We start from the raw sequence: 12,122 nt of genomic DNA, 5'->3' as shown, positions 1-12,122 counted from the left end.
TGAGGGAACCAAAATGCACACATGGCCCTTGTAATAGAGTACAGGGGTGGCGCTTGTCCATGCAACCCATTGCGGCCACACGGGGCACCGCTTAAGAGGATGCTAAATCCGGGGTGAATGGGTAAAAAAAATTCCATTGGCCAAAAAAAACCGAACTGTCGGCTCTGGGGGGGGAGGTGCAGAATCCGAAATGAAGGGCCGAAAAAAATGTTTTGTTAGGAGTTGTTTGGATAAATTGTGAGGGAGGGGCATGACCTTCTAAGGGTAGGGCTGACAGGGCTCCAGCTTGAGGCCCGGGACTAAATCCTTATAACTTTTCTTTTTTCACTCTATAAATTAATTGTAGAAGGGGCCCCGTGGAAAACCACGAAAGATTCCCTGACGCAGGAGGTAGGAGCTATGAAGAGAGCAATAGGTAGGAGGCGCAAAAAATAAGTCCCACATGGGTACAGATTTTGTCTCGAGCCGCCCAGATATCTTACGTTCTTGTTTCCGGTATTACGATCAGAGGCCTTGTCTATTTTCTCAACGTTTCCGTTGTCGAGGTATAGTATGACTCAAAAGCGTGATGTCGTGAATTTTTACTGTGTTAAATTTTGTCTTAAGTAATGTCTACGCTGCCGCCCCTTACAACCTGCCGCTCGGGCGCACCCCTTGCACCCTCGCTTAAGACGCCCCTGTCCCAATACATTATCACAGCAATGTAGTTTTAAAAATTTGTAAATTTCGCGGGTATGTTTCCTCATGTATGATTTGGTCTCTTGAAGTTCGTTATAACTGAATTCGACTTTATTTCTTTTCAACAGAGGCAATGGATTGGCACCCCCTTTCAAAATTCATAAAAAATACAAATACAACAGGCAAATTGCCCAACGAGGTGGCTGACTTAAGAACATCATGGATCCCCGAGCCATTTTTTTTGGAGGCCCTACCTACTACTACACCACACATGCAGCCCCTCCCCCCCGCGGAACCCCCCAACGAATCGGTACATGCGGGAATGTGTGTGTACGTGTAGTGAAACCTGACGTGAAGTTTTTTGTTGTTTCTCTGTAATGCTTGTTATGTGTAGTGATGCTATCTGCCACTAGTTTTTTTTCTAACTATGAGTGAAATGTTATTGATTGAATGATTTATCGTTGTAGGACTGTTGCTCTCTGTTGCGAGACTTTTTAACGGGGAGATCGGCTCGCATTTGCGCCTTGAAGTTGGGAACCACAGAAAACCAACTCCAGCCGACCACCACTGTGGGGTTCGAACCCGGATCCTTGCATCGCGAGTCCGTCACTATAACCACTCGACCACCACAGCGGCAACCCCAGAGCAATTATTCTCTATTCGATTTTTATAAATATATTCCCCATCAGACCACTCAGTGCTGGCTGAAGATAGCTTTGTGCTAAACTAAATGGCTATCCGTCTGTAATTGCATGAAAACGATGGGTTTTTTACAAGCTTTCATTTTTCACCCATCTACTTCTTGGATTACATTTACTACCAGCACTCAAAAGAATGTCAATGAATGGTCAACAAATCTTTGTCTGTTTTCTTTAAGGCAGCCCTCTTTGAATGAAAAGTCTGAACACACACAATTTTCTGTCTTTACAGTTATTCCATTTTGCTTAAACCTCTTCTATAGTTTGTGTCAGGGCCTACTGTCACCCCTAAGTCGTAAAACCACCGATATTACATGAACCACTTTTTTTATTTCCTTCCTCATGTTAATGTTACTTGAATAGGGGAAAAATTGCGAAAAAGATATTCTATACATTTTGTTTGAAATTAAATTTTTTTAGTTATAGTGACTAAAAAAAGTTTAATGTCACAAATTTCTTCGTGGCCCCGTATCAGTAGCCGTGGTTCCCCTTTTGCAAGATTTTCATCCATGGCCCCCCCTGGAATATCCTAGGGGCCCCCGGTTGAGAACCACTGCTTTAAATGACATATAAGCATTCAATTCTTCAATGCATATGTCATTTATGAAGAAATACATGGAGACATTTCACTATTGGAGTTTCGAAGAAACATGGCAATGGGACTCATAGCCCAAGGAAGTAGCCTAGTAAAGAAGAAGGGTCGACTTGCTGGCAGCACCCCACCAGAATAGCCAAAGAAGAGAAGGGAGTGGTGCCCAAAGACATCAGGAAACAAAATCTGGGACATTGGCCTACATTTGTTCAGCAAATGGGAAGATGGTGTCGAAAACATGTTGTCCGAAAGATACAGTCCAAACCTCACTAAAAATGTTCATTCTGCAATGTATTTCTCTGCTATAATGAAAACAAGAATTTTTTTTTCAGAAATACCAGCTTGAATAGTGTAAATAACAATGTGTGTGCTTGAATTTTTTTCCTTATATATTACCCATATTCCTGTCGGTACTTCTAAGTATCAGCTGCACAATTAATCACTATAAAACACTGTAAAAAGTATTTTACTCTTTCCTAGGGTTATTTTGCACAAAAAGGTATCTAATGATGCAAAAATGCAATTAAAAAGTTACTGGTAAACTTATTCAGGATATAAAGGGTTAAGTCTGCTCCTTTTTTTGTATTAATACAATATCATTCCTTACATAGATTATTACACCTCCTGATCTACAATTGATATATGAATAATATTCATTCATACCTTCATAATTTGTGATAATTAAATTTTTCTTCATTTTCTCAAGCCATCTTTCAGTTAACTTAGTTTAGTTTCTTCCTTAGTGGTCGGTATTCAATGTCAAAATCTTTCAATTTAACGATAACAGCTCTACTATGATATTTTTCTTCGTCCACAGAATATCGTTATATCGAGATTTCACTTAGTTTTATTATGAATATACACAGTGTCAAATTTATCCTTAGTTTCGCTCAGATAAGATATCCAACGCATCTCATCAGTTTCTTTGTTCATCAAGCAAGTATGCCCATACTATTCTGCAATATTGTTGGAAGTAATGTAATTTTATAAGAAAACATTATTTATAAAAATTTACTTAAATACAGAAATCGATTTTTTTTTTCCTATTGGAGTAATTTCAATATTTATAGAACAATTCTTCAAACAATTTGAGCTAGAGATACAGTGATCTCTCACCTATACACCCTCTCACTTATTCGTTTCTCTCGGTTATAAGAGCATTTTCTGCATCCCCGGTCAAAGATATGCTATTCCATTAGACACTTCTCTCACTTATGCGGCTTTTTATCTTGTTCCTTTGCGCCGACGTTTAAGTGAGAGATCACTGCATATTTTATGTTTCAAAATTAAAAAACAAAAAAACGTTTCATTGACTTGGTTTTGAAACAGAGATTTTCCGTTGCAAAAAATAAAAGATAAATAAAGGTTTCACGTCCTGAACTTATGGGGGCCCACTTGTTAATGAATGGAATGAAAAATAAAGACTAATTCAACTTACTTATTTATTTCATATTCTTACTGCCCGTCAAATTAATGGAAATTTTTTCAACATTCCAAATTGTCTGGGATTGTCAATGCTAAAATAAGGGGAAAGAGTGAGATTCACTAGACATCTCCTGAATGCCGTAAAAAGGATTAAATACACTGCAAGAGGGCCTGGGTTTGAGTCCCGGTGGAGACAAGATGACTTTTCTTTTCGAGTTCACCTCAGCATAATATCCAGAAAATATGTTTCCTTGATATCTTGGGCTAAGAAAAGTTGTTTATCTTTTCCACCGTCCCACCTGAGTGAAGAAGGGCATTTCCTGAAGTTAAGAGAGACTGCTAATGCTTCTACTTCATCGCATCACGCCACAGTGGGTGAAATAAGGAAAGCAGGGTCGTGTCTCCAGTGGTGTAGATGGTGTCGAGTGGTCATAATGACGGACTCGCGAGGATCCGGGATCGGACCCCACCGGTGCCACAGTGGTGGTTGGCTGAAGTTGGTTTCCTGTGATTCCCAACTTCAAGGTGCCGATCTCCCCGTTAAAAAGTCTCGCCACAGAGAGCAACAATCCTACAACATTACAAATATTCAATCATTACACCCCATTCACAATTTAAAGTATAGATGACAGCACTGAAATATCAGACACAACACTAGCTACACACTCAGACTGTTAGGTGCACCCTCTTTGTTCCAGACTTTGCCATGAAGCTGGGCTGGAAGAGATCTCGGGCTGGATAAGTCAGGTGGCAGACCCCTGGCGTTCATTCATTCAGTGGTGTAGATGGTAGCATACTTTACCGGTATGGAAGAGGGCCTGGGTTCGCGTCCTGGTGGAGACAAGATGAATTTTCTTTCCGAGTTCATCTCATCATAATACCCTGAAAATGTTTCCCTGTCACTGTGTACAATTTAATAATTTATCTTAATAAGATCAATTTTATTCAAAACGTAATGATTGCATCTTATAAAATGCATGCTTCTGGTGATAAAAATTACTTACGTATGTCTAGTTCATCATAGAAATGTAATCTAGATCAACCGTATTCTTTCTCATGGATCCGGGAAATGAGTTCAGATTCCCGGGAATTCCCCGGTTGCATTTTAGTTGCGGAATAACGGGAGAGAAACCCTCTAACACATGTATGAAACTGTAGAGTCTCTACATAACGAACTACTTTGTGAACCGTCTTTTGCACGAACAAAATTTCTATCCAAACTTTTAATTTTCCTTTAATTTAGAAACAAAACAAGATTATTCCTCTTACGTGAATTTTCTATACAGCGCTTTTTTTTGGATAAAACGAAGCGATTCCGTTATGCCACGCGACTCACTGTAAGCGTCCAAAAAAAGAATAAATGAATTTATTGAATTAAAGAGTAAATGGCAGAGCCGTAAATAGGCTGAGGCAACAGGGGCACTGCCCCTGGACCCCGAGCCGAATAGGGGGGCCTCACAAATGTGTATGTTTGATCAGCATAATAAGAGGGACCCCCAAGAAAAAGTCTGCCCCGAGAAAGCACACTACGGCCCTGGTAAATGGAAATAATAATACTGAATAACTATATTCATTGGCCTTGGCCAAAGCATCGGCCTACAAAATGGAACTGAAATAAATCAACTATATATGTTCACTCTACCTATTCAACTAAGCACTAGCTTCTTGACAATTCTGTTAATTTGTAGATATCGCGTATTAAAAATAAACGTTTTATACTTTATGAAATACACAGGGCTGCCACTAGATGCTTGGTCAGCGAAGACAAGAACGAATTTTGGCGCTCTCTTGAAACGTTGAAGGAGAAATTAAAGTGTCAAATTTGTGCCTTCTTTGGTCCACCACCAAGAGCAACAGACCTCAACTGCTCATATCCCCCCCCGCAGTTGTGGCCCTAGAAACACAATTCAACTCTTCAGCCGTAGATTTATTACAGTTAACTAGATATGCTCAAAATAAAATTTATCAAAAATGTATATTATTTTCCAATAACTGTATTTTGTCAGATGTGAAGATAAATATTTTTCGTTCCAACCCAGAAGTTTTGCGGGGAGATATGTTGTCAAGATAGTACAGTCAACACCTTCTAGAGCTACTGCTTTACAAGGTGTTGGTACAGCGCCTTAAAAAAGACCGATGCGGAATGCAGCCTCTTTTTTCACAAGCAATGCAAAGAAACCCCTTGATTTTTTCGGACTGGGGGTAGGAGGGTATTGTTATATAAAAGCTTACAGCAAAAAGCTGTCCTTTTATCATGGGCCGCCTACGAGAGTGGGGTTGACAGAGCTCTAGACCTGGGGCCAGACCATTCTCATCATTTTTAAGTTTTTCCACACTATGGATACACTATAGAGATGGGGGCCTATTCCAGGATGTGGGGGGGGGTGTCACGTGCTTTATCGGCACAAACAGGCATTTCACTGTGGACATCTGTGTTCATGGAAATTTTAATTTCATTCATACATTATGGCCTTCTACGCATTGAAACAGCAGGGGTCACATTATAGCCCTGAGTTCACACAGCCCCAATGCTGGTGTTCTTGCTGGAGTATGAAAAATACTGCGGTTGTCAGTAGCCTTCGTTGAACGATAATCACAATGTCTGTTTTTCCTTCCTCGGAGATGGACTTCGAGAGCTGTGCTTTGTATATTGTTTTTTTCTCTCTTCGTTCGTTTTTATTTTCCGGTTACTTATACATGTGTATTGTTAAAAAAATTGCAATAAAAGAATAGAAATACTTAGTTCAAGATATCCGCTGATACGCATACAAATTGATACGACTGATGTTAAAATGTCCTCAGTTTTCTCCTATGAGACATATTATCTGAATGGGAAAAAAAAGGTCATCCCATGGGCCCCCGGGCTGGGCCCTGTCAGCCATCCCCCATATGGGGGGCCATGCATTGTTCTAGTCATTTATTTTCTCCTTCTTTGGTCTAATTTCTACTTGTATAATTTTCAGCTATGTGTATACAGCTGCCTTAGGCGCTACACTCTGGCTTTAAAACTTTTATTTTGATTTTCTAATTTTTCAATATTTTTTTTCTGAATCTTCGATTCAGTATTTCTTTCAGAATATTCATTATATGGCGATTCAGAAAAGATGGGAAAAACTTTAAGAGGTTACTTAAGAGTAATACACACAAAAACAAACAAATAAAAAATAATTTAAAAAATATTTTTTTTATTTTTTTTAATCTTTTTTGTGTGTGTGTGTACTACCACCTCTTAAAGTTTTTCCCATCTTTTCTGAATCACCCTGTGTATATATAAATTCCCCTATTATATATTTACAAAATAATTTTCCGCTCCTAATTTATTTTTCAGCTGGTTAACATAATAAGGGAAAAACTCTTACGAATAAAATAGGGGGAATATGTTTGTGTTTTACAAAGTTTCTTTCTTATTTACCCCACTGTTCCTATTCACCCCGTTTTACGGTAGCACGCGTTAGGTTTTCTGTGATGATATCCACACTAAAAAGAAAAAAAAATTGACCATGACTTACACTTCTATAAACAAATATTCAAATAAAACCAAGTTAAATGGAATATTAAAATAATTAACTGACCTGTCATAATGAGATAAAAGAGCTTTGGTTACCAAAGAATCACCATTCAATAGCACTCGTCCGTCATCGTGTTTTTCTATGGTAACTCCACCATGCTCTAAATAAGTGGCCACAGCATGTTTTTCGTGAATGCTTGAAAAAAAAAAAAAAGTTTATTATCACATCTTGATTAATATCCGGAGAAGATAAATCGTTAAGATAGATCGGGCTATCAAAAAATTATTTAACCCTACAGTGCACGGGTGAGAAAATGTTCCATTTGTGCTCGGTTGAATACTGAATTATACAGGGTGTCTTGTAAGTCCTAATGCTACCTTTATCTCATCAACCGTTCGTCGTAGAGGTATGGCTCCAACAAATGTTTGAGTTGTGTTCAGAAATGATCCCGTACCACTTTTCAGAGAGAAAATACAGTGTACCAAAAAATAAAATATCCAAAATTTTACACGGACACCCTGTCCTAAAAAACAGAATTGTCTTATTGCCTCCGTCAAAGTAGACGCGACCCACGCTCTGTCCCTTCCGGGATGTAAGCCTTTTACCCGTGTGGGTTGGGTCGTGCTGGGGAAATCAAGTTATTGCGTGTCTCTTCTGAGGCCAACAAAAAAAAATCAAGTTTCTACGGGCAGAGTAAAGGCCCTTTTACACGTACGCTTTTGCGCGCACGATAACTGTAAACAACTTCAGAACCGCCTTCAAGAGTGTGTATGTAAGGCCCCTTTCACACGGAACGGATGCAGATCCGGAAGAAGTTTTAACAATTGGAATATACTGAGCCTTTCAGACGAGCCGAAATTTCCCCACACCTAGTAAATGTTCATGCGGGTCCGGACGTCGTCCGCATTCACACGATGCGGATTCGGAGTGAATTCGTCCGCATCTTTGGCTACTTTTTAAAGATGATTTTGCACGGAATTTTTTTAATTATTTGCCATAAATACCCTTAAAACACCATATGAGAGTCCCTGTTCATCAAATATGATGTACCCACATACGTCTATCCCTCCCTTTCCTTCTGAGATAAAGGAGATATACCTACTTTAACTGCCTTTTTTCCATACTTTACAATTTTATACAATAAAACTTGAAAACTTCAACAACGGCCACTGACGGAACCAAAATTAAAAGTCGTTCTGTTCATTACGAATATTTAATTGACTACATACTTTAATAACTTTTAAATTTAATTTAAAAATTATTTTTTTCTTTTTAAATATTTAAAATGATTTAAAAAATATAAATATTTGAAATTATTTTTTAAGTATATATATGATTTTTAATTTTCAATCATTTAAGTTTTTTAAACTTAAAAAAAATACTCGTATTAAACAACGTTATCCATGTACGGAGCTCACTCAATGCCGGATTAAGACATTTGAAGGAATTAGCACTTGAATAATTTTGGTGCCCCCCCCCCCCCGAAACCTACAAGTATATTTTACTCGATATTGAGTCTATAAACTAAAAAAAAGTTAAATTTCAAATTTCAGAAGTGACTAATCTAAGGGTGGGATTTCATGAAAGTTATTTTATAAAACTTGAAAAAAGCAACCAATAAATTTATCGGTTGCGTTCAAGCAAATGCAACCGATCAGCTTATTGGTTGCATTTTTAAAAGAATTATTATAAAATTTTTATAGTGTAATCTGGGTTTAAGGCCGGGATCACACTATAAAGTTTTGTAAAAGATATTTTATAAAAGTTGAAAAATTCAAGCAATAGGTGAATTGGTTGCATTCAAGCAAATGCAACCGGTGATCTTATTGGTTGAATTTTTCACGTTTTATCAAACAGCTTTTACAAAACATATAGTGTAATCCCCGCCTAAGGCTGGTATTAACCTATAAAACTTTAATTTAAAATTCTTTTATAAAACTTGAGAAATGTAACCAATAAACACATCTGTTATATTCGAGCAAACTTAACTGATCCGCCTATTGGTTGCATTTTTCAAGTTTTATAAACAAACTTTTATCAAACTTTGATTTTGTTCCTTTATCTACCAACATCATTAAATATGATTTATGGATACGTTAAATTAGTATTATTATTTTGATAACTTCACAGGGTTTCATTTACCCTCAGGGTGGGGGAAAAATTTAAAATAGTTCAACTGAAGGCTCTTAACCTATAAGTTCTTTTTTCTTTTTAAAGAAAATAATAGTTTTTTTAATAGAAAATAAATATTTTAAGAAAGATCAGTTTCAAGATCTGAAATTAACGATAGAAGTATGTACATAAATCCATAATTAATGCAAAATAATGCGATAATTAATGGAAGAAATTCAAAATTAATAAAAAATCCAGAATTGAAAAAAGAAATAATTTCAGAATAGATGAATTCCTTTCAATAATTTGGGTCCCCTCTTTTATTTGGCACTGGTTCCCTTCCCGTTTACTCACCCGTTAAACGCCTACCACTGGCTACAGAAATTTCGAAAAAAACCATTTTATTATTTAGGGTGTATCGACAGTTCCGCACGGTGCATTTCCGCGCATGGGGAATTTGGGGACGATTCCGCACAGCCCATTCCCGCACAGCCCATTCCCGCACTTGCGAAAACAAAGGTCCTTCTTGTCTCTCTTTTTCTTTTTTTATTCCTGTCTCTTCCTCTTTTCTTCCCTACCATAAATGGCCTGAAGTTATAAGAGGGGTTGTATCCTCATGAAATTGTGCCACTGAAATAATCTTTGACTCGCGCTTTTTCAACTAATTTCTCATAATTTAAATATATAAATAAAAGAAAACAATCTTTAATAGGTGGATACATCATTATTGTATATGTTAAAATATATATTCACTTTATTTTTTACCGTAGATCAGAACAACAGAAAAAACTCCAAATCACAACGTTTCCTTCTGAGGCTTGCACAGTAGGCGCAGTAAAATATCTTACCTTTTTTTTCCTACGCAATGTACTACATGAAATTGATTCTTCAATAAATTCTTCAATAGACAAAAGGGTGTAGGTGAATAATCGCCCCCCCCTTGTTCACTATATAATCCCCCCCCCCCTTTTCCGTTCTTTATTGGCTTACCGCAATATCCATAGCATGTTTTATTTCTCTTCAAATCGAGATGAGTCCTATTTGTACCTCTAAAACTGAAAATTTCACTGATATTTTAGGGGTTTTGATTTGTTTGCAAAATTTTTACAATAGACTCCGGCGGTGTGCTAGTCCAGCCGGTCCAGTAATCCGGGGTTTTTACGAGTGGTTTCTTCGTGCACAGATGAGGAAATCATGTCACTGCACGTCTTTGCAAAGAATTTTATATTATTTAAATGGATTTTTTCAATTAACTTTCGGTATTCGGGTGATTTCGGTAATCCGGCACACTCCGGTTTGATATGTGTCGGATTAGCAAGAGTACTGTATTTCAATCCACAATATACAGTATATATACAGGAAATATCTGCAAAAGTTCGAAATACATCCATTAACGAAACTTGAAAGGTTCGATAGTCGAAGACGTTGCCGCGTCACAAAGGATCGAGAACTCTTGAGCACCATGACGCTCGCGTGCAAAAGATTGTAGATGGCTGCTGTACAGACAGTGTCGCACGCTTGTGACCATCACGTTTGTTGTAGATTTATAGTATTTGCTAGTGACAAAGGCCGAAATGGTCTTTAAAAGCTTCAAGAACTTTTTCGCAGATGGGACTTTTAAAAGTTGTAGTAAGCAGTTTTATCAGTTGTATACGAATCATGCAGACATAAGTAGGATTGATGAAGAAGTCACAATAGTTCCTATAGTTTTTGCTTTGCTTGAAAAAAAAAACCGGAGGATTCTTATGCAAAACTATTTACTGTTTTAAAAGAAGCCAGATGGAATCCTCGGTCAGTGACTGTAGATTTTGAAATTGCATCAATAAAGGCTCTAGAAAGACTCTTCCCACTAACCAAAATTTTCGGATGCAATTTCCATTTCAACCAATGTCTATGGCGGCACGTACAGTCCTTAGGGCTCGTAAATTATTACAAGAGCAATGATGAAGTAAGATTACATGTGCGTATGTGTGCAGCATTAGCACATCTACCATTGGAAGATGTAGATAACGGGTGCCTATCCATCCAGGAAAACTATCCTACAAACCCGAAATTGCAAGAATTTTATGATTACTTTGTAAAAGAGTGGTTCGAAAATTTGGTGTTGAAAACAATATTTGGAATTGTAATAAAAGAAAACACAGAACAAACAACGCCTTAGAAGGATGGCATAAGAGATTCAATTCCATTATGGCTAAACCAAATCCAAATATCAGAATACTGATCCTGGGTATGAAAGAGGAATCTAAATACAGTGACTTCTACATGAGTCGAGCAGAGGTGGATTTAGAGGGCAAAAAAGATGCGCAAGGTACGCTAAACTGGACAGACGTATTTCACACATTCTGCTTAATTATGCATGCACGAAAGATATCAAAAAATGTTTGGAGTCTAAATATTCAGATTTCAAGTCGGTAAATTATTGATTTATTTTATGAGTTTATCCTGATGTCCTAAAATGTGTATTCAACATGACTGATGTCCAGTTAGACGACAAGCTATTTTGGGAAGATTTGTTTTTCATGTGGCCTATCTCTCTCTCTCCTGCCAACGACTGAGGCATCGTGGGGGCTGGATCAAAGAAAGCATAATGATTAACACACACGTGTACTATATGTATGTTGTATTATATCAACACACACGTGTATTATATCTAATATTCATACACAAGTTACGGTAAAAGTGAAAAATTCGGTAATTATATAAACATACAAAGGCCACAACAGGCAAATTGCCCGAAGAGATGGCTGAAAACATTATGCCCATAAAAAATATGGATGTCAAATATAAATAAAATACCCAATATAAAAGCATATGTCACCAAAAAAAAAATTAATAATACTGTATATAATACACTGCCCACATAAAAAGATTATGGTTGTCTTATTTAAGTATGAATAGCTTCTCGATCTATCCCACTATGTCTATCGTATTTCCTTTGTGTTACAATTCACAACCCCGGAGGTAAGCTATTTCATTGACAGCCCTACTAGAGAAAAACTCCCTGTGTCACCACACAATCTGGAATTTTTCCTTAATAAACGATATTGCGTCCCCTTGTCGAAGCAGTTGATTGACGGTGTATTAATAACTCAAAATCCATCCTAT

The 12,122-nt window shown here is 37.3% G+C and overlaps 1 protein-coding gene across 2 annotated transcripts in view; it reads right to left on the bottom strand.

Moving 5' to 3' along the window:
* Positions 1–12,122, bottom strand: part of LOC149080429 (kinesin-like protein KIF28) — a 1,038,199-nt gene that overhangs the window by 544,522 nt on the left and 481,555 nt on the right. For both annotated transcript variants that reach the window (XM_089239551.1, XM_089239552.1), the window contains exon 13: positions 6,966–7,097. In XM_089239551.1, coding sequence (XP_089095677.1) covers positions 6,966–7,097 — 132 coding nt within the window. The remainder of the gene's footprint in view (positions 1–6,965; positions 7,098–12,122) is intronic.

Source organism: Pholcus phalangioides, unplaced genomic scaffold (assembly GCF_987345545.1).
Source record: "Pholcus phalangioides strain wild (caught in Gottingen) unplaced genomic scaffold, Ppha-v1.0 ptg000011l_1, whole genome shotgun sequence".
NCBI lineage: Eukaryota > Metazoa > Arthropoda > Arachnida > Araneae > Pholcidae > Pholcus > Pholcus phalangioides.
Note: the sequence above shows the minus strand (reverse complement) of the source record. Positions and strands in the feature narration are given on the sequence as shown.